The sequence below is a fragment of the Pongo pygmaeus genome, chromosome 1, assembly GCF_028885625.2.
Source record: "Pongo pygmaeus isolate AG05252 chromosome 1, NHGRI_mPonPyg2-v2.0_pri, whole genome shotgun sequence".
In the NCBI taxonomy this organism is placed as follows: Eukaryota; Metazoa; Chordata; class Mammalia; order Primates; family Hominidae; genus Pongo; species Pongo pygmaeus.
In genome coordinates this window covers 228,868,550-228,886,600 of record NC_072373.2, presented here as the reverse complement: position 1 = coordinate 228,886,600, position 18,051 = coordinate 228,868,550, and the positions used below count along the sequence as shown (strand labels likewise).

The 18,051-nt window shown below is 59.5% G+C and overlaps 1 protein-coding gene across 2 annotated transcripts in view; it reads left to right on the top strand.

Moving 5' to 3' along the window:
- The first annotated feature begins 1,087 nt into the window (after nt 1-1,087).
- The window catches only part of SKI (SKI proto-oncogene), a 79,425-nt gene continuing 62,461 nt past the window's right edge, over nt 1,088-18,051 (top strand). For both annotated transcript variants that reach the window (XM_054444150.2, XM_054444139.2), the window contains exon 1: nt 1,088-2,313. In XM_054444150.2, the coding sequence (XP_054300125.1) occupies nt 1,345-2,313 (969 nt within the window). In that variant the 5' untranslated portion in view covers nt 1,088-1,344. The remainder of the gene's footprint in view (nt 2,314-18,051) is intronic.

Genomic DNA, 18,051 nt, shown 5'->3' with positions numbered 1-18,051 from the left:
TAGTGTGTGGGACCCCAGAGGCGTCCGGGGCCTCCCCGCTGTGTGGTGTCCCACCCTGGGAGAACCCCGGGTGCGTGGCGTGGCCCCCCGGCCGCCCCCAGCTGGTTTGCGGTCGTGGCGGGGGCCTGTGGGTTTCTGGGCCCCGACGGCGGCGAGACGGGCGCCTTCCCAGCCGCGCAGGAAGCGGCCTCGGCCGGAAGGGGGGCCCCGGGCGCCACCGCCGCCTCCGCCGCCTCCGCCTCCTCCGCCTCCGCCTCCGCCTCCGCCTCCGCCTCCGCCCGCGCCCGGCGGCCCTCGGCGGGCGGGGCCGAGCGGAGTCGAGCATGGCCGAGCGTAGCCGAGTCCCTGCCGAGCGGAGCCGAGTCATGGCAGGGCGGGTCCGAGCGTGGCCGAGTCCCGGGCGAGCGGAGCCGAGCGCGGCCGAGTCCGGGCGGGGAGCGCGCGTTCCTGGAAGAGCCCGGCTGGGGAGCGGGTCACATTCTTGGCCAGCGCTAGGGCTGAGGCGGACGCACGGCAACAAACAGCGCGGGGGGCGGGGCCGGCGCGGGGCGGAGCGGGCGGCGCGGGGCGGGGCGGCGCGGCGGCGGCGTGAGCTCAGCGCCGGGCGCTCAGTCCGAGCCGGAGCGAGCCGCCGGGAGGATGTGCGCCGAGCGCCCCGAGCCCCGCGCCGCCGCCGCGCTCTGAGGGCCGCGGGCGAGAGGCGCCTCCGCCGCCCCGGAAGCCGGGCGGGCGGGCCGCAGAGCCGGCGGGCGGGCGGGCCGGGGGCCGGCGGCGGGCGCGACGCGGCCGGCCAGCGCCGCCGGGACGAGCCGGGCGGGCGCCGCGCGGTGGGAGGAGCGGGGCGGCGGCGGCGCGCCGCGCGAGGACGGCCCGGCGGGCCCCGCGCCCGCGCCCCCGCTCCTCCCGGGCCCCTCGGCCTCGGCCGCCGCGGCGATTCGCGCCTCGCGGCGCCGGCACCTGCCCGCGCGCCCCCCGCGAGCCCCGGGCCCGCGAGCGTTGGCGTTGGCGTTGGCGGCGCGCGCCGGGGCATGCCCCGCGCCTAGAGCCCGGGGGGCGCGCGGGGGACGCGCGGGGGGCCCGGGCGGCGGCGGGCGCGGCGCGGGGCGCGTGGATGTGGCGCCGGGCCCGGGCGGCGGCGGGCTCCAGCGGCGGGACCCCTTCGCCCCGCCCGCCTTCCCCTTCGCGCCCCCGGGCGAGGCCGCGGCCGTGATCGGCCGTGAGCCGGCGGCGGGGGGCGGCCGGGGTCGGGGCCGCGGGCGCCGCCGGGGCGCGCGGGGAGGCGGCGGGGGCCGGGGGGGCCCGGGCGCGCGGGAGCGGGAGCGGCCGGGGGAGCCGGAGCGCACCATGGAGGCGGCGGCAGGCGGCCGCGGCTGCTTCCAGCCGCACCCGGGGCTGCAGAAGACGCTGGAGCAGTTCCACCTGAGCTCCATGAGCTCGCTGGGCGGCCCGGCCGCCTTCTCGGCGCGCTGGGCGCAGGAGGCCTACAAGAAGGAGAGCGCCAAGGAGGCGGGCGCGGCCGCGGTGCCGGCGCCGGTGCCCGCAGCCACCGAGCCGCCGCCCGTGCTGCACCTGCCCGCCATCCAGCCGCCGCCGCCCGTGCTGCCCGGGCCCTTCTTCATGCCGTCCGACCGCTCCACCGAGCGCTGCGAGACCGTACTGGAAGGCGAGACCATCTCGTGCTTCGTGGTGGGAGGCGAGAAGCGTCTGTGTCTGCCGCAGATCCTCAACTCGGTGCTGCGCGACTTCTCGCTGCAGCAGATCAACTCGGTGTGCGATGAGCTCCACATCTACTGCTCGCGCTGCACGGCCGACCAGCTGGAGATCCTCAAAGTCATGGGCATCCTGCCCTTCTCGGCGCCCTCGTGCGGGCTCATCACCAAGACGGACGCCGAGCGCCTGTGCAACGCGCTGCTCTACGGCGGCGCCTACCCGCCGCCCTGCAAGAAGGAGCTGGCCGCCAGCCTGGCGCTGGGCCTGGAGCTCAGCGAGCGCAGCGTCCGCGTGTACCACGAGTGCTTCGGCAAGTGTAAGGGGCTGCTGGTGCCCGAGCTCTACAGCAGCCCGAGCGCCGCCTGCATCCAGTGCCTGGACTGCCGCCTCATGTACCCGCCGCACAAGTTCGTGGTGCACTCGCATAAGGCCCTGGAGAACCGGACCTGCCACTGGGGCTTCGACTCGGCCAACTGGCGGGCCTACATCCTGCTGAGCCAGGACTACACGGGCAAGGAGGAGCAGGCGCGCCTCGGCCGCTGCTTGGACGACGTGAAGGAGAAGTTCGACTATGGCAACAAGTACAAGCGGCGGGTGCCTCGGGTGAGTGGCCCCATTCCTGGGAGCTGGGGAAGATGCGCTTGGGGTGCGGGCCCCTTCTGGACTACAGGCTCTGGTCCCCAAAGGCTGGGACCTGTGCTTCTGCCGTGCTTCATGTCTCAAGTCTTCGCTTTGTTTTAGGGAAATTCAGAGTGTTCCCGTTGGCAGGGCCAGAGAGTTTGGTAGGAAGGCCCTCCTGTCCGTTCCCCAGGACGAGCCTGGAGTGCGGGCTGTGGCGGTGGGGTGGGGGGCCAGGCCTGGTGTGTGGGGAAGGCCCACAGGCCCACAGCCATTGCCCAGATGGGAAGGCACAGTCCTCATGCTCCCGAGAAAGCGGCCTGCCCCAGGCCAGGAAAGTTAGCTCCAGCTGGGCCCCGGCCCAGATGCCTCAGGCCCAGGTCTTTCTTGGGGTTGGGGTGAAGGTGGCTGTCCTCACCCCGAAGGCACCCAGCCTCGAAGATGGAGGGCTGCCTGCCTTTGGGCCCCAGGAGACAGAGCTTGGGCTGGGCGAGGCGAGGCCTGGTTTTGTTACTGGCTCTCGCTCCCTGTTTGGTGCCTTGAAGTTTTGGGACACAGACACAAAATGAAGCCAGGTGTCCAGGCTACAGTGGCAGGGGCCCGAGACTTGGCGGCTCCAGCACTGTGCTGGTTGGTCTCCCTGGGCCTGCCAGGGACCAAATCCCAGAGTCCCCCGTGTGGGGTGAGGGCCACCTGGCACCCAGCTGAGGGGCCTGGTCAGCAGGCCCCTGGGCCCGCGTGCTGGAGTTACTGGCGGCCTGCGATTTGCTTTGGACTCACCCATTTCCTTCTCTCCCTCTGAAAGGCAGAGTGGTGCGCCGGGGAGGGAGGCCCCTGGCCTGGCTTTGTTGTTTGCCAGTTGGAGGATCTATGGGATCCGGCATGGGCAGCTCCCAGGCCACGAGGTGCCGAAATTACTCAGTGGGGTCCTCAGGAACTTTCTGTTGTGTACCTCCCCAAGTATTTGTAACTTTTCTTTTAAATATCCAGGCTTATTAAATTGCACACACAGAATGCTGCATTGGCTCAGCTATTCTTGGGAGGCCTAATTAATTCAGCTATTGCATCAAACTTTTTTTTTCTAAATCTGTGAATAGATGCTCCAGCCCGGTTTTCTCTGGGCGCCCCTCCAGCAGAGTGTCAGATCGTGGGGAGGAGGGGCTGTGGATGGAAGCGAGGGACTGTCGCCTCTGCTGGGGGGCGGGGGCTGCGGAGGGTGCATGTGTGTGCGCATGTGTGTGTGTGTGCGCGCTTCTGACCCTGCCAGGCCAGGGCTCAGGTGGCAGCCGCCTGCAGACCTGTGGGCTGGAGAAGGATGCTCATGGCAGAGCTGCAGACAGACGTAGCAGGCTGGGGCCCTTCGTGTCACACGGGGAGTTGGTTGGGGTGGGCCCAATGGCGCTCCCTGTGGGCTGGGGCCTTTCTTTTTGGGGTGGCCGCACCCTCGTCAGTGCCTGTAGCTGGAGGAAGCCACGTGTCGGGGGGATTGTGGGCTCCTGCAGGCTGCGGAGTGGGTCACCTGTGGCCAAGGCCTGAGCTGCTGGGACACGCTCACGTCACTGTCTCCAGCTGATGGCAGAGGATCTCGGTTGAGCAGGGTGTGTCTGCGTTTGTTTTTGTCCGACTGTGGGTCGTGTGTGTGCTTGTGGTCTTTCTGTTTTCCTGGGCTTTGCTGGGGGGCCATTGGAGTGGCCAGCAGGGCCTCGTTGTCACAGCTGACACAGAGCAGGGCCCAGGCCACCCGGCTTCTCTCTCCCTGTAGTTGTGAGCGCCGGGGTCCTTGGGCTGCCGTAGAGACAGGCCAGACAGGCTCTGGTCATCTCAGCGGGTGGCTCCGAGCCCCCTTTCCCTTTTGAAGTCCCCAGCACTGCCCTGAAATTTCATTTAGTGACTAAAAAGCAATTCCCAGGCCATACTGACGACGTGCACGGTGTGAGTGACACAGCCACACAGCCTGGCCCTGGCAGTGGTGTCCTCCGCCTGGCTCCTTGAATGTTCACCATCTCCTGCGGGTTTTCCTCTCCTCGTGCTCCTGGGGGTGGGGCACCCATCCTGCCCGTGTCGCCTCCTGCCCTATGTTCTTGACGTGGGATGGCGGCCAGGGACTCTGCCCTCGCTCAGTGCCTGCTCTCTGGGCTCTGTGACTGTGCGCTTGGGAGTTCTAGGCTGTAGGGTCCCCTTAAGTCTCCTCAGGACAGCCGTGTGCGTGTCTCTGTGTGCACAGGGGCGACACATGAGAAGGGAGTGTGGTCTCAGGGTGGGCGTGGACCCACAGTGCCCAGACCCCACTTGTCTTAGAAGGAGTGGCCTGGGAGGCCCCGCCTCCGCCCTCGCTGGCCGCCGTTGGCTCCTCCCACTCGTGTCTTGACAGCTTATTTTCGGGATATGTTTTGATTTCTTCACTTCCTTTGTAGCTTATTTTAATATTTTTGATCTGCCGAAGATGAGGGCAGAAGGAACAAAGAATGTACTGGAACTCTCTTTGCAGGGCTGCTGCTCCCAGCAGGCCTTCGGGCTCTGCGGAGCCGGAGGGAGCTGAATTGCCTCCTGGGTGTTTGTGGCCAGGCCAGGGCCGGGTCTCCTGCCTCAGTGGGCTGGGTCAGCGCCACACTCCTACCCATGGTGGGAGGTGGGAGAGGGCGGAGATGTTCCCGGGTCCCAAACCAAGTGGGAGGCGGGGCTGCAGCTTTCTCCTTGGAAGCCTCCTGTGACAGCGGCTGTGCCTGAGCCCCTGGCCTGTCGGCAGTGCAATGGCAGCGTGAGGGGCAGACAGTCTTCCTCCAGATGCCCCCTCACATCACGGGGTTACAGAGGAAGCCTCTGCTCCTGTCCAGTGGCTGTCGGCCCGGCCAGCTTCCTGCTGCTGTATCTTGGAAGACCATGTGGGCTGCGTGGGTGCTTGGTGAGTCCCCTCTTAGGGACCCTGGGGCTGCTATCCTTGACAGGGGACCTCGTCTCACCTCCTCACTCGGTCCCACACTGGCTTTGTGACCTTGGACAAATTGCTTAATCTCTCTGCCTCAGTGTAGACTGGGGACTACTGTTTATTGGTCTTGGACTTTATGTTTTGAGTGGCACAGGTGGGGCACAGATGGGTCATTGTGCTGCTGGGAGCACTTAGCCAAGAGACTGGAGCCTCTGAGCCTTCCCCACTCCCACCCCTCTTTCTTCTTTCCGGTCGGCTCGCCTACTTCCTCAGGTTCTCCGATAGCTGTAGGACTCCATTGGACTACATCTTTTTGTCAGTATAGACAGCTGTCAGAGACGGAGACAAAATGTGGCAGTTGGAGCTGCCGCTTGGCCTGCTGCCTGGGACGCGGCCCCTTGTCCCGCAGAACGTCAGCCAAGCGCTTTCCGTGCAGGCTGATAACAGGGTGGTGCGGTGCCTCCCTTGGGCCGTGGCAGGGTCCTGCTCCAAGGGGGGGGTCTTGCTCCTAGGGGGCTGGGGTCCTCCTCTGAGGGGGCCGGGGTTCCTGTTCCAACAGGGCTGGGGGGGTGCTGTTCCCAGAGATCCAGGATCCTGTTCTGAGGGGGCCAGGGTCCTGTTCCGGGCCCAGGGTCCTGCTCTGAGGGGGCCAGGGGTCCTGTTCCTAGGGGCGGTGGGCTGCCTGTGCGCGAGCTGTTCTTTACCTGCCACGTGCACTCTGGGCGTTCTGGTGACTGGAGAATTTGGGTTGTGTTAGAGTGTTGTTGCTCTGTCCTGCAGATGCCTGAATTCCCAGGGGTCTTGCAGGTCGCCTTGCCTTTGCTCTATGTGGGCTGGCATGGGTCTCAGTGGGCTGTGGGTTGAGGGTTGCTTGGTTGGGAAGCTCTGTGCGCTTCCCAGTGGAGGGTCCGCGACGGGGGTTTTCTGATCCCTCATGCTGGGCTTTTGACCCGTGTCACTGCGTGGCTGCCCCTGGCCCCAGGCTGCGTTTCCTCAGGCAGGTGCCGAGCCAGGTGGTTGGGCTTGAGAGCTTTGAGTCTCGAGGTCTGTTCTGGGGAATGACCGTGATTGTGGAGGCCACGAAGGGGTTGCTGGGCTTGGAGAGCCTCTGGGGAGGAGTTGTGTTTTGCTGTTTGCCGTTTTAAGCTGAAATGCTCACAGGAAGGGACAGCATCAAGAGTTTCTTTCTGGGACACCCCTCACTCAGCGCAGCGGCCGTGTGTGGGTTTGGGGCTGTGCTCTCCCAGACACCTTCAGGTCTGGGGAGCACTTCGGGGGCTATCTGTCCCTTTGTCCACCAACTTCCTTTGGAAAAAGTGTTTGCTGCGAATGTTTTTCTCCAGCTTTTCGTGGGGTTCCCTGTGGTCTTGGGCCATGCTCTGGGGTCAGGCTCCCGGCAGGCCCTGGTCCCCGTGCAGAAGGCCGGGGTCTGCAGGTTTGGGCTGGTCTGCCCCCCAGGTGAGGGTTCCGGAAAGATGGCTGGCTGCTGGGTCTTCTCAAGCAGGGGAAACAGCAGCTCGAGAGTGGTTATTGACCTCTGCCCACCCCAGCTGGCTGTGCACCGACTGGGGAGGGCATGGGCAGCTGCCCCCAGGTGGCTTCTGCAGGGAGCAGAGCCTAGTGGTCATTTCCCGGTATGGTCTGTCATCCATCTGTCTGGGACCCCTCTGGGAGCTGGGCTGGGTCCCTCTCCTTCTGGGGCAGCAGGGTCACGGTGGGGGGGCGGGTCCCCTCTTTCAGCATCTTGTTTCTCAGGCGTCCCTGCGGCTATTTGTGCAATGTCTGTCTGTCTGAGTCTCCGGGTGAGGGCAGACAGGATATGGTGTGAGGAAGTCTGGGGTAAGTGTGAGCCGAACCCCGCCCTGGAGTCTTGCGGGGTTGTGGGGCCACAGCCCCAGCTTAGGTTAGGCCTTCACTGCTGCTGGCAGGGCCTCCAGAGAGAAGGCGGTGGTTCCGGGGCCTGGGCCCTGACTGGCAGGAGGTGTCCACGCCGGCGGCCCGGCTCTCTGTGGCAATAATGTGTCTCTTTCTAAGGATTGCGAAAGTTGAGGGAGGATTTCTCCACTGGAAGAATTATGCAAGTTTCAACTGAAGTGTTTTTAAAAAGTTTCTTTGTTTTGAGTCAAAATACAGAAGGTGAATTATTTCCCTAATATCTGGGAGAGCTGGAAAAGAAGGCCCCCATCCTTATTCTTCAGGGCTCTTTCCCTCCTGAGCAGTGGCCACCAGGCCAGGGTGTCATGGAGGGGGGCTGCCCGGGGACCAGCTCTTTACACCTGGCCTCCAAAGCGGTGGTAGGGCGGCTCCTTCCTGCCCTGCCCTGGCTGTCACCCTCGTGGTCTGGAGCAGGGTTTTTTTTGTTGTTTTTTTTTTTTTTTTTGAGACAGAGTCTGTTTCTGTTGCCCAGGCTGGAGTGCAGTGGTGCGATCTTGGCTCACTGCAGCCTCCATCTCCTGGGTTCAAGTGATTCTCCTGCCCCAGCCTCCTGTGTAGCTGGGATTACAGATGTGTGCCACCACACCCAAGTAATTTTTTTGTATTTTTAGTAGAGATGGGGTTTCACCGTGTTGGCCAGGCTGCTCTCGAACTCCTGACCTCAAGTTATCTGACCACCTTGGCCTCCCAGAGTGCTGGGATTACAGGCATAAGCCACCGTGCCTGGCCCCTGGAGTGGGTTCTGCCACGGAAGGCATCCCCGGGGTCTGCGGGGTGGAGGGGTCGCCCCAGCTGTCCCACCTGTTCTCTCGAGGCCTGGTTGCCCTCTGCAGACCAGGTGCCATGCCAGGTGACCCTCAGGAAGCTCGGGCTCACCCCGGGGGCTGAGGGGCATGATAAGCGATAGCTCTTAGGTGCTGCTGCTTTGTGAATATGAGAGAGAGTTCCAGAAGGGCCCCGCTTCCCAGAGCCTGCGTGTTGGTTTCACTGTGTGGTACTTGATACTTTTCCAGGCTGCCTTGCTGGGGTGGCCTCGATGGGGGGCCCAGGGATCCTCCAGCTCTGGGGACATGCTGCCACATGAGCCTGCTTATTTACGAAAATGAAGAACCAGGACTCGAGTGTGAATTTTAAATGAGATTGTGGGGACAATAGTAAAATCCAGACTAGGACCAGATGGACCGAGCACCTGTGTCGGCCATGGCCCGGAGGTGGCGTAGTGGCACCTGTGGCCCTCAGCGTGTGTCCTGCCGGCCGCCTAGTAGGCTTTCGCTTGAAGTGCTTATTCCTTTGAGTAATGCTCATGTCTTTTGTTTGAGGGGAAACAGATATCGGGGGCTTTGAGAGGCGTCTTGGCATGATCCTGGGAAATGGCCGAGATTCTGTTCGGTGCTTGGTGTTCGTGTCTTCTCTGATTTTACTTTTTTGACTCATAAAGATGGAAGGAGTGCTCTGCCTCGGTGCCTCTGCAGCTGCAGATGCTGCATCGGGGCGTCTAGGCCTGCCTCTTGGGTCGGCACACCCGGCCGTCCCTGGTCAGGCCTTCTTGGGCTGCCTCTGCTGGGGTCCTTGTCTCACTGACCGTGGGGGTTGTTGTGTGTGTGGTTGTGTTGCCGGCCTCAGGGGCTAAGGTTAGGGGTGGCTGGTCACGTCTGGGTCCCCAGTTTGGGGGCCAGATTCAATAACTCAATGACTCAGTGGAGCTCTGCAGGCACTGGCAGTCAAGGTTTATTGGCAGGTCCATTCTCTGGCTAGAAGGAGAATGCTGTTTCTTCTCTCACTGCTTCACCATTTTTTTTTTTTTTTTTGAGATAGAGTCTTGCTCTGTTGCCCAGGCTGGAGTGCAGTGGCGTGATCTCGGCTCACTGCAACCTCTGCCTCCCGGGTTCAAGCAATTCCCCAGCCTCAGCCTCCCGAGCAGCTGGGACTACAGGTGCATGCCACCACGCCCGGCTAGTTTTTTGTATTTTAGTAGAGACGGGGTTTTACCATGTTGGCCAGGATGGTCTCCATCTCCTGACCTCTTGATCTACCCACCTTGGCCTCCCAAAGTGTTGGGATCACAGGCCTGAGCCACTGCGCCTGGCCATTGGAAGAAATTGGTTCACTGTCTTGTGACCTGGGGGCGCTTTTACCCTGGTTCCATATTGAGGGCTCGGAAGTTGCTGGAATATTACCCTTGGCTGGTGAGGCTGAGCGCTGATGCTCCTCCCAGCTCTCAGCCCTGCCTGGACCAACTGCGGCTTCTGCTGGAACGCTGGCGGCTGACTTAGAAAGAAACAGCTCCTGTTCTAGGCTTCCTGCAGGCCCCACGGTGCTGCTTGTTTCAGAGAAACGCAGCTCAGGCTGGCGGCCTCAGGTGGGCATGGGTGGCAGGGGATGCCATCACCCAAATCAGAGGATCAGAGGATCTTTCTCTGTCCTGACGGTTCCAACCCAGGACCCGGGTCACTAACTGGGTTCTTATGTGGCCCTTCCCGACCAGCCCTGAGCCCTGAGCTGCGTGTGTGAGGTGATGGTGACTCCACGACAGCTCGTGTGCCATTACGGGGGCACCTGGGGACTGGCTGACCTCACCAGGAAGTGCATCAGGAGTGGGTGAGGGGTGGTGGGAGGACAGGGAGCACCCAGCGGGTGTCCAGCGGTGCTGGCGCCGCCTCTGTCTCTCTGTCCACGCCCTGCGTGTATCTGGAGCGGCTTAGGTGCTCCCTGCGGTGCTCCTGGAAACCTTATTGCCAGGAGAGCCAGGTGTCTGCTGATTACATTGTGTTCTTCTGCCCGGGAGTAAACCTGTAAGTGATGAGAATAAGAAGCGGCTGTCAGCCTGCAGACCCGCCCTCACCCTGCCCTGGTTGGGGTGCTGCCTGCTGGGAACCCCTGGTCCAGCTGTTGAGAGGAGGCTGACTGGATGCACAGTTGTTGCAGAGTCTGATGCAGGCTCTCTCTGCCGGGAAAGTAACATGGAAATGTTGTTGCTTTTACTATGGAGTAGATGTATCTTTGCCCAGAAACAGAAATGCTCTTGGTTTCTTTTTTTGGAAATAAGGCCCATAGGTTGGGTCCTTCTTGCCCTGTTGAGGGAACGTGTCTGTCCTTAGCGTGGAGGCCAGTCTGGCATGGTGCTGAGCTCGTCCTGCAGAACACACGTGAACGCCTCATCCCTGAGGGCCCCGGGAGGCTGGCGCCCTCTGTGGGAGGTCTGAGCTTGGCCCATTTGACCCTATCCAGGACAGGTTACTTAAGGAGTCCAACGGGCCTTGAGAGGCTGATCACCCTTGCGTGGCGGGCGTCTCTCTCCGGTGCCCTCCCGCCTGGTGCTGTCAAGGGCTTCTCTGTGCCAGGCGCTGGGCTGTGGCAGCCCCAGGTCCCCGCCTGGTGTGGCTGTCCACGGTCCAGGCAGCTCCAGGGTGGGCATCCTTGGCTCCCTCCCTCACCAGCTGGCCCTGGGAGGTCTGTCTGAGAGCAGTTAGGCCTCATTGTCTGTGCTCAGAGAACCTGAGCCTTTCTTGGGAAGCAGTTTGTCCCCGTGCCTCCCTTCAGGCTCCTGTGACCTGAGGAGCCTCTGCGTGGCAGTGGATGGCAGCTCCAGCTGCCCGTGGCCCTCTTTTTTTATGGTTTCCCAGATGACTGGGCCAAGCTGGGCCTCTGCATCCTAGACATGCTGTTCTCTGTGCTGCCCTGGAAGGTCGGTGGCCCTGCATGGACCTACATGGTACCCAGGACAGGCCTGCCATGGCACCAGTTGGGCCTCTGGGCGCAGGGTGCTCTGCCTCCCTGGCCCTGACAGGCTCTGATGCCTGAGGATGGGGGCGGGGCACTCCCAGCCTTGAGACTTCCCTCTGCAGAGGTGGCACAAGCCCTGGGCCCCAGAGTAAGGGGGCTCTTGCCTGCCTGGTGAGGGTGAGCGTGGGGTCTGGACTCTGACCTCTGGTCCAGGTGGGAGAGGAGCACACTGGACAGGGCAGATGAGCCACCCTCTGCGGAGCTGTGGACACTGCATGTGTGGTGCTGAAGGTGTACACGTCCACCGAGGCCACCTGAGCCGCTGCCTGTGTCCTGTGGGCTGGCACTCACCGAGTGAGAGCTGCGTACAGAACCTCTGCTGTCAGCGGGCCAGGCCAGACTGGGGAGGGAGGTATTCCGTGTGCTTGCACTGAAGCCTGCCCCAGGCTGCCTTCTGGGTTAGGGATACCCAGGACCTCCAAAGCTGGTGTGACGTCTGTGAGATCTCAGCTGCTTCCTCCCTGGACACCCGTGTGGACCTGGAGGGAGGTGGGGGACCTAGCCTGGCACGGTCCCCAGCCACCTGCCTGGTGCTCTGGGTTGTGCCGTTGGCAGTGCCTTCGCTCTACCTCACCTGCTGCCTCCGCATTTCCTGGCTACAACCCTGTTGCCCAAACCATTAAAAAAATTATACTTCCAAGTTGAATGATATGCAAATGTAGTCAATTAAGCGAGGAGATTTTAATTAGCAGTTTAAGTTCATGTGTGAAGTGTCTTGCCTTAATTACTTGACAGTTTTGTTGTAAATTTGCTAAGTTTTTTTTTGCAGAACTATCAAAACTGTGATTTTTGTTAACATTCTTGGATGCGGTAAGTGTCGCCCAGCTTGCCTGACCCTAGTGGGTTTTGTCTTAATTTATAAAGCTCTTTAAACTGTGAAAACAAGGTAAACCCCCTGGGTTGCTTCTGTGTGGCTCTTCGAGTCAAGCCGGGCTCATTGTCTTCCTTGTCACTGGCTGGGGTGGGGACCTGCCTCGCGCGTGGTCTTGAGCTCCCGTTGGGGGAACGGGCGAACCTTCATCCCATGTGGGTGTAGCCGCTGGCGGCACCTTTGTATGGGGACACACCCTGGACCTGAATGGAGTCAGGAAGGGTTTCGACCTGGATGGCCCGCGTGCCGGGGACCCGCAGGATGTGCAGTGGCGAGGGCCGGTCCTGGTGGCGGGCTCCCTGGTGATGCTGGCGGCTGGCTGTGGATGGTTGTGCGTGAGCCTTGGGGTTCACAGTTCAGTTTGGGAGAGGCGAGAACCCCTCACTTTGAAGTCTTTCCTGGCCAATGGGAGGCTTCTCAGAGCAGCTCTCACAGCTCCGGGACTGGGTGAGGCCTGTGTCTAGGCTCATCCCGCCCTCCGGGGTGTGCCAGTGTGCCTGGGCAGTGGCGTAGCTGGCTCCTTCCGCTGGGTTTAGGTTTGCTTCTGTTCCCCACTGCTGCTTCAGCTGCCTCCTTTGCGGGTCCCCGTAACTTCAGTGCCCCCACCCCTGTTCAGTTCCCTGACTGAGCTCGGTGCCTCTAGTGTAGATGGGTTTTTAATTTTCCCAATTAAACGTCATTATTTGAATTGTGATTTCTTTGGTGTTTCAATGGACTGTAGATGAAGGAGGACCTGTTTTCTCTCAGGAGTGTCTGTGGGGTCTCTTGTCCTGGTTTGCTCAGTGAAGTGTGGCCCCAAGGGCTGAGGGAGGTGGCCAGGACCCCTCAGGGCGGCCCCCACCTCAGGGGCTGCTGTCCTCCGGGTTCTGCTCCACTTTCTGGGACCGTGGCTGAGGAGGCCTCTGGGAGGGTGAAATGGCCACAGGCCTGGAGAAGCGGCACCTGTGGGAAGCCACAGGCAGAGAAGTCAGGGAGGAGGGAGGCCTGGGCCTGGAGGAACGTGGGAGGGACAGGCGCCTCCTAGCAGCCTCAAGAAATGTGGGCCAGGCTGGTCTGGCTGCAGGCAGGACTATGTCTGGGACTCTGAACTGCCAGAAGCACTTGGCGGCAAGCCACATGCTGTCCACAATGTTGCCTGGCCCCCATGAGGAGGTCCCGTGGGTGGTGGTGGGTGGTGGCTGGTTGTGGGGCAAGGCTGCGGGACTGGGACCGCTGGGTTCCTGGGGCCATCGAGGCCCCCAGAAGAAGAAATCGAGAGGATTTTAAGAAGCAGAGTTCTCTTTAGCCCGAAGTAATCATACAGCATTACCAAGAAAACTTGGAATTCTTCGAAGTGAAGCTGTCTCTGCTTGCTCGGAGGACGGAGGACAGTTCTAGATCCAGGAGAACGGTGGCGCAGACACGGACTTCACCCTTGGTGGGAGGGAGAAGTACAGAGTCCTGTTGTTCATGAGTCAGGTGAGAGGCGCGAGAAACCACGGCTCTTAGGAAAATCCGTGCTGCCCAGTGTGGGGGCCGTCCACAGCCCCTCGGCACTGCTGGGGAAGTGGCCCCGCGTCGATCCCAATCCTCCTTGGCTGTGTTCAGCCCCTGAGATGCCCTGGGCTCCCTGGTTGAGCTTTGGTGGGTAACTGCAGGGTGCACACAGGAGCTGCAGGTGAGGGCTTTGTAGGAGCTCTGTGACCGCCCCACATCCCTGGCCTCTGCCATTTTCTGCCTAAACGTTGACACATGGAAGAGGGAGCCCAGGATGCTGTGGGCCCAGAAGGTGGGGCCCTGCGGGCTCCCTCACTTCACTCCAGGGCACAGAGGGCCCAGGGTCCCCTCACACTTGCCTGTGGGGACCAGCGGGAACAATTCTCATTTTACTGTCATTATGAACTTGTGGCTTAAATATATCTGTGGACTTATAAGTGCCATCCTGTGTGGGAAATTCCCAGCTTTCCCTGAAGTAGAGATTCGCTCAGTGCACCCCATGTATCCCGTGCACCAGTTATCCACAGCTCACTCATGTTGTTTCATCCAACTTCCCTCTCCTATTTTGAGGGGGAAGGATTGTAATTTTTCTTTTTTTTGAGACAGAGTCCTGCTCTGTCGCCCAGGCTGGAGTGCAGTGGTGCGATCTCCGCCTACTGCAAGCTCTGTCTCCCGGGTTCACGCCATTCTCCTGCCTCAGCCTCCCGAATAGCTGGGACTACAGGCGCCCACCACCACGCCCGGCTAATTTTTTTGTGTTTTCAGTAGAGACGGGGTTTTACCGTGTTAGCCAGGATGGTCTCGATCTCCTGACCTTGTGATCCGCCCGCCTTGGCCTCCCAAAGTGCTGGGATTACAAGTGTGAGCCACTGCGCCTGGCCAGAACTGTAATTTTTTGAAGCAAATCCCAGGCATCATCTTATTTCATATTTAAGTGTTTCAATATCCACATCTAAGGAATATGGAATCGTAAAAAATGCTAACCATGACCATTAACTTGCCTAACAAAGCTAAGGGGAATTTCTGGACACCAGCCCATGTTCAGGTCCTTCCTGTCTCAGAAGGGTTTTCCTGCTGCTTTTCGGGACCCAGGGACAGCACTGTGTGCGATGGGTGGGTCTTCCGTGCGTGCCTCTCTCTGTGTGTGTGTGTGCCTGTGTGTGCGTGTGTGGTGCTGTGATGGGCTGTGGGGACAGTCCCGCGTGCTGACCTGAGCCTGGCAGAGTCAATATCTTGTTGGGAGGCAGCAGGCCAGTAGAGAGCGGAGCTGGTTGGAAGAGGGCCAGCCTCCCTACCTGGAGACCGTCGGTGACCTTCCTCATGTGACGCGCCCCTTGGTGTGGCCCCCAGCTGCTAGTGGTGAACCTCTGTAAATGTATGTGAACACTTCCTGTGCGTGTCTAGTCAGGAGAGTAATCAGAGAAGCAATTGGTATGTGCTCATCAAAGAACCCCAGAACAGCCGAGAAGAGTGCAGAGGGTAACCCCTTCTCTGTCTCTGTTCTTGGTGGGTTGGGGGAGAAGTACAGTGTCCTGTTTGTTCACATCAGGAGAGAGGCAGGAACGTACCACATCTCTGTCGCTGGAAATGTGGGAAGCCGGGATGTGGCCGACCGTGGCCCCTTCTGGCCCTGCAGGGGAGTGGGTGTCCCTGCCCTCACTGTAACCTCTACCACATTGATGGAAAGATTTTTCTTTTTCTTATTTTTGGAGACAAGGTCTCGCTCTGTCATCTATGTCGGAGTGCAGTGGTGTGATCCCAGCTCACTGCAGCTTTGACCTCTTGGGCTCAAGAGATTCTCCCGCCTCAGCTTCCTGAGTAGCCGGGACTGCAGGTGGGCATCACCACGCCTGGCGGATATTTTTTTTTAATTTTAGAGATGTGATCTCCGTATGTTGCCCAGACTGGTCTGAAACTCCTGGGCTCAAGTGATCCTCCCACCTCAGCCTCCCAAAGTGCCGTGAGCCACCACTCCTGGCCTGAAAGTATTTTTCTTAATTGGATTTTTCCATATGTGCACTAAGGTCTGCCTTTTTCCCTGAACGAGGCATAACAAGTATTTCTGTGACTGTGTTTTCTGTGGGAATATTATTGTGACATGCTTGTGAGAAGTAAGTGAAAAGCACACCAGCACGGTATTCACATAGCACAGAAGGGTATAAAAGGCAAACGCAGACGTGGGTGAGGGCAGAGTTGTTCTTGGTTTGTCACAAGGGCGTGTGAACGCGGTTCCCCACCTGCCCTGCTCTGCTCAGCAGCTTTGGGATATGAGTGCCTTGGGTGCCTGGTGCCTTTTTGGGCCAGCCCTGTGGTATTTTGGAGTATTAGTTGGTATTGAGGGTCTGGAACTTAGTGTCTAGGGCATGGGCCGTGTTTTGGTATTGCAAGAGATGCTTCAGGGCGCGTGTTGGCACAAACACCTCACACGGGCTTCGTGACCACGTGCTGGCTGCACGAGATGTCAGTGTGCTCCGCGTACCGCCTGCTTCATCCCCGCCCTGCCCTCTCGTGCTCCTCGGCAGGGAGCCGCCATCCTCATGCCCCGCCTGCCCTTTCTGCAGCTGTGGGTACAGGCCAGCCGTTGTGCTCTGTTGCAGGAGCTCCTGTCAGGTTGCTGGTCTGCGCGTGTGCTCTCCGAGTGCCTGTCACTCTGGCTGGCTCACTGTGTCACTGTCACCGTGCAGCTTTGCTCGTCGTGTTCTTGTGCCTTGGGACGAGTGGGCAGAGTGCTTGCTGTTGGGTAGGCTGTGGTGCACCATGTGGGCCTGGGAGTGAAACAGCTTGGTCACAGGCTGGTCGGTCACGCCAGGCCGTCTTCCAAAGCGTCCCAGCCCTCCCTGTCATTGGTCTTGTTGGCTGTAAATGCGTTCTCTGCTGCATGGGATGCTAGGTGTGTGGTGAGTTTCTTGTAGACGTGGCAGGTCAGAGGGGCGGCACACTGTCTGCCGGGCACCCTGTTATTTACTGATACACGCACACGCAATACACATCTCTATAGATTGCTTTTGTATGTTAACTCAGCTGGGATGATTCTGTTTGTGCTTAGATCTTTGTTCACATTTCTGATCATTTCCTTAGTGGACTCTGAGAGTCCCCTAAAAGGTGGGATTGTTTTACCCAAACCTTTCTTTCTTCCTTTTTTTTTTTGAGACAGAGTCTCGCTCTCTCACCCAGGCTGGAATGCAGTGGCGTGATCTCGGCTCACTGCAAGCTCCGCCTCCCAGGTTCACGCCATTCTCCTGCCTCAGCCTCCCCAGTAGCTGGGACTACAGGCGCCCGCCACCATGCCCAGCTAATTTTTTGTATTTTTAGTAGAGATGGGGTTTCACCGTGTTAGCCAGGATGGTCTCAATCTCCTCGCCTCGTGATCCGCCTGCCTCGGCCTCCCAAAGTGCTAGGATTACAGATATGAGCCACAGTGCCTGGCCATTACCCAAACTTTTCTTTGAATGGTGTGCAGTTTACATGCCCACAGAGTTAAGAAGCTGCCCATTTTCCTACCTCCTGTTGACTTTTTTTTTTTTTTTTTTTTTTGAGACAGATTCTCTCTCTGTCACCCAGGCTGGAGTGCAGTGGCGTGATCTCAGCTCACTGCAAGCTCCGCCTCCCAGGTTCGCGCCATTCTCCTGCCTCAGCCTCCCGAGTAGCTGGGACTACAGGCACCCGCCACCACACCCGGCTAATTTTTTGTATTTTTAGTAGAGATGGGGTTTCACCGTGTTAGCCAGGATGGTGTCGATCTCCTGGCCTCGTGATCCGCCCGCCTCGGCCTCCCAAAGTGCTGGGATTACAGGCATGAGCCACTGCACCTGGCCCCTCCTGACGACTATTAAGATTCTGTCATTTAGGCTGGGCATGGTGGCTCACGCCTGTAATCCCAGCACTTTGGGAGGCCAAGGTGGGTGGATCACTTGAGGTCAGGTTTTCAAGACCAGCCTGGCCAACATGGCGACACCATGTTTCTACTAAAAAAAATACAAAAATTAACCGGGTGTGGTGGTGTGCACCTGTAGTCCCAGCTACTTGGGAGGCTGAGGCTGGAGAATAGCTTGAACCTGGGAGGTGAAGGTTGCAGTGAGCCGAGATGGCGCCATTGTACCCACAGCTTGGGTGACAAAGCGAGACTGTCTCAAAAAACGAAAAGCAAAAACAAAAAAGATTCTGTCATTTAGAGTGTCTTTGTTAATTTGAAAGGTGAAAAATCTCATCGTTTAGTTTGTATTTCTTTGCTTTTTGGTGGGTTGATTGTTTTGTTATTTCAGTATTTTTTTCTGTAAGTTGTGCATATTACCTTTTCTTATTGTGGTAAAATAGACATAATGTTGACCATTACGTGTACCATTCAGCAGTGTTGAACACATAGGCTGACAGTGAAGGAATGGAAAAAGACATCCCATGCCATTGGTGACCAAAAGAAAACAGGAGTGGCTCCATTTGTATCATACAAAATACACTTTTCTTCAGAAACCATTACTAGAGACAGAAAAGTAGTTACAAAACAATAAAAGGGTCGAATTAACTGGAAGATCTAACAGTAATATATACGCACCTAACATCAGAGCAGCTAAAACTGTAAAACAAATTCACGCTGCTGTTCACCCACCTTCCCAGGCTCAGCCTTTGTCCCCATGAAACACTCACTCCCCATTCTGCCTCCCCCAGCCCCCGACACCCACCCCGTCCCCCCCCCCCCCCCCGCTTTCTGTTTCTGTGAGTTTGGTGACTCCAGGGC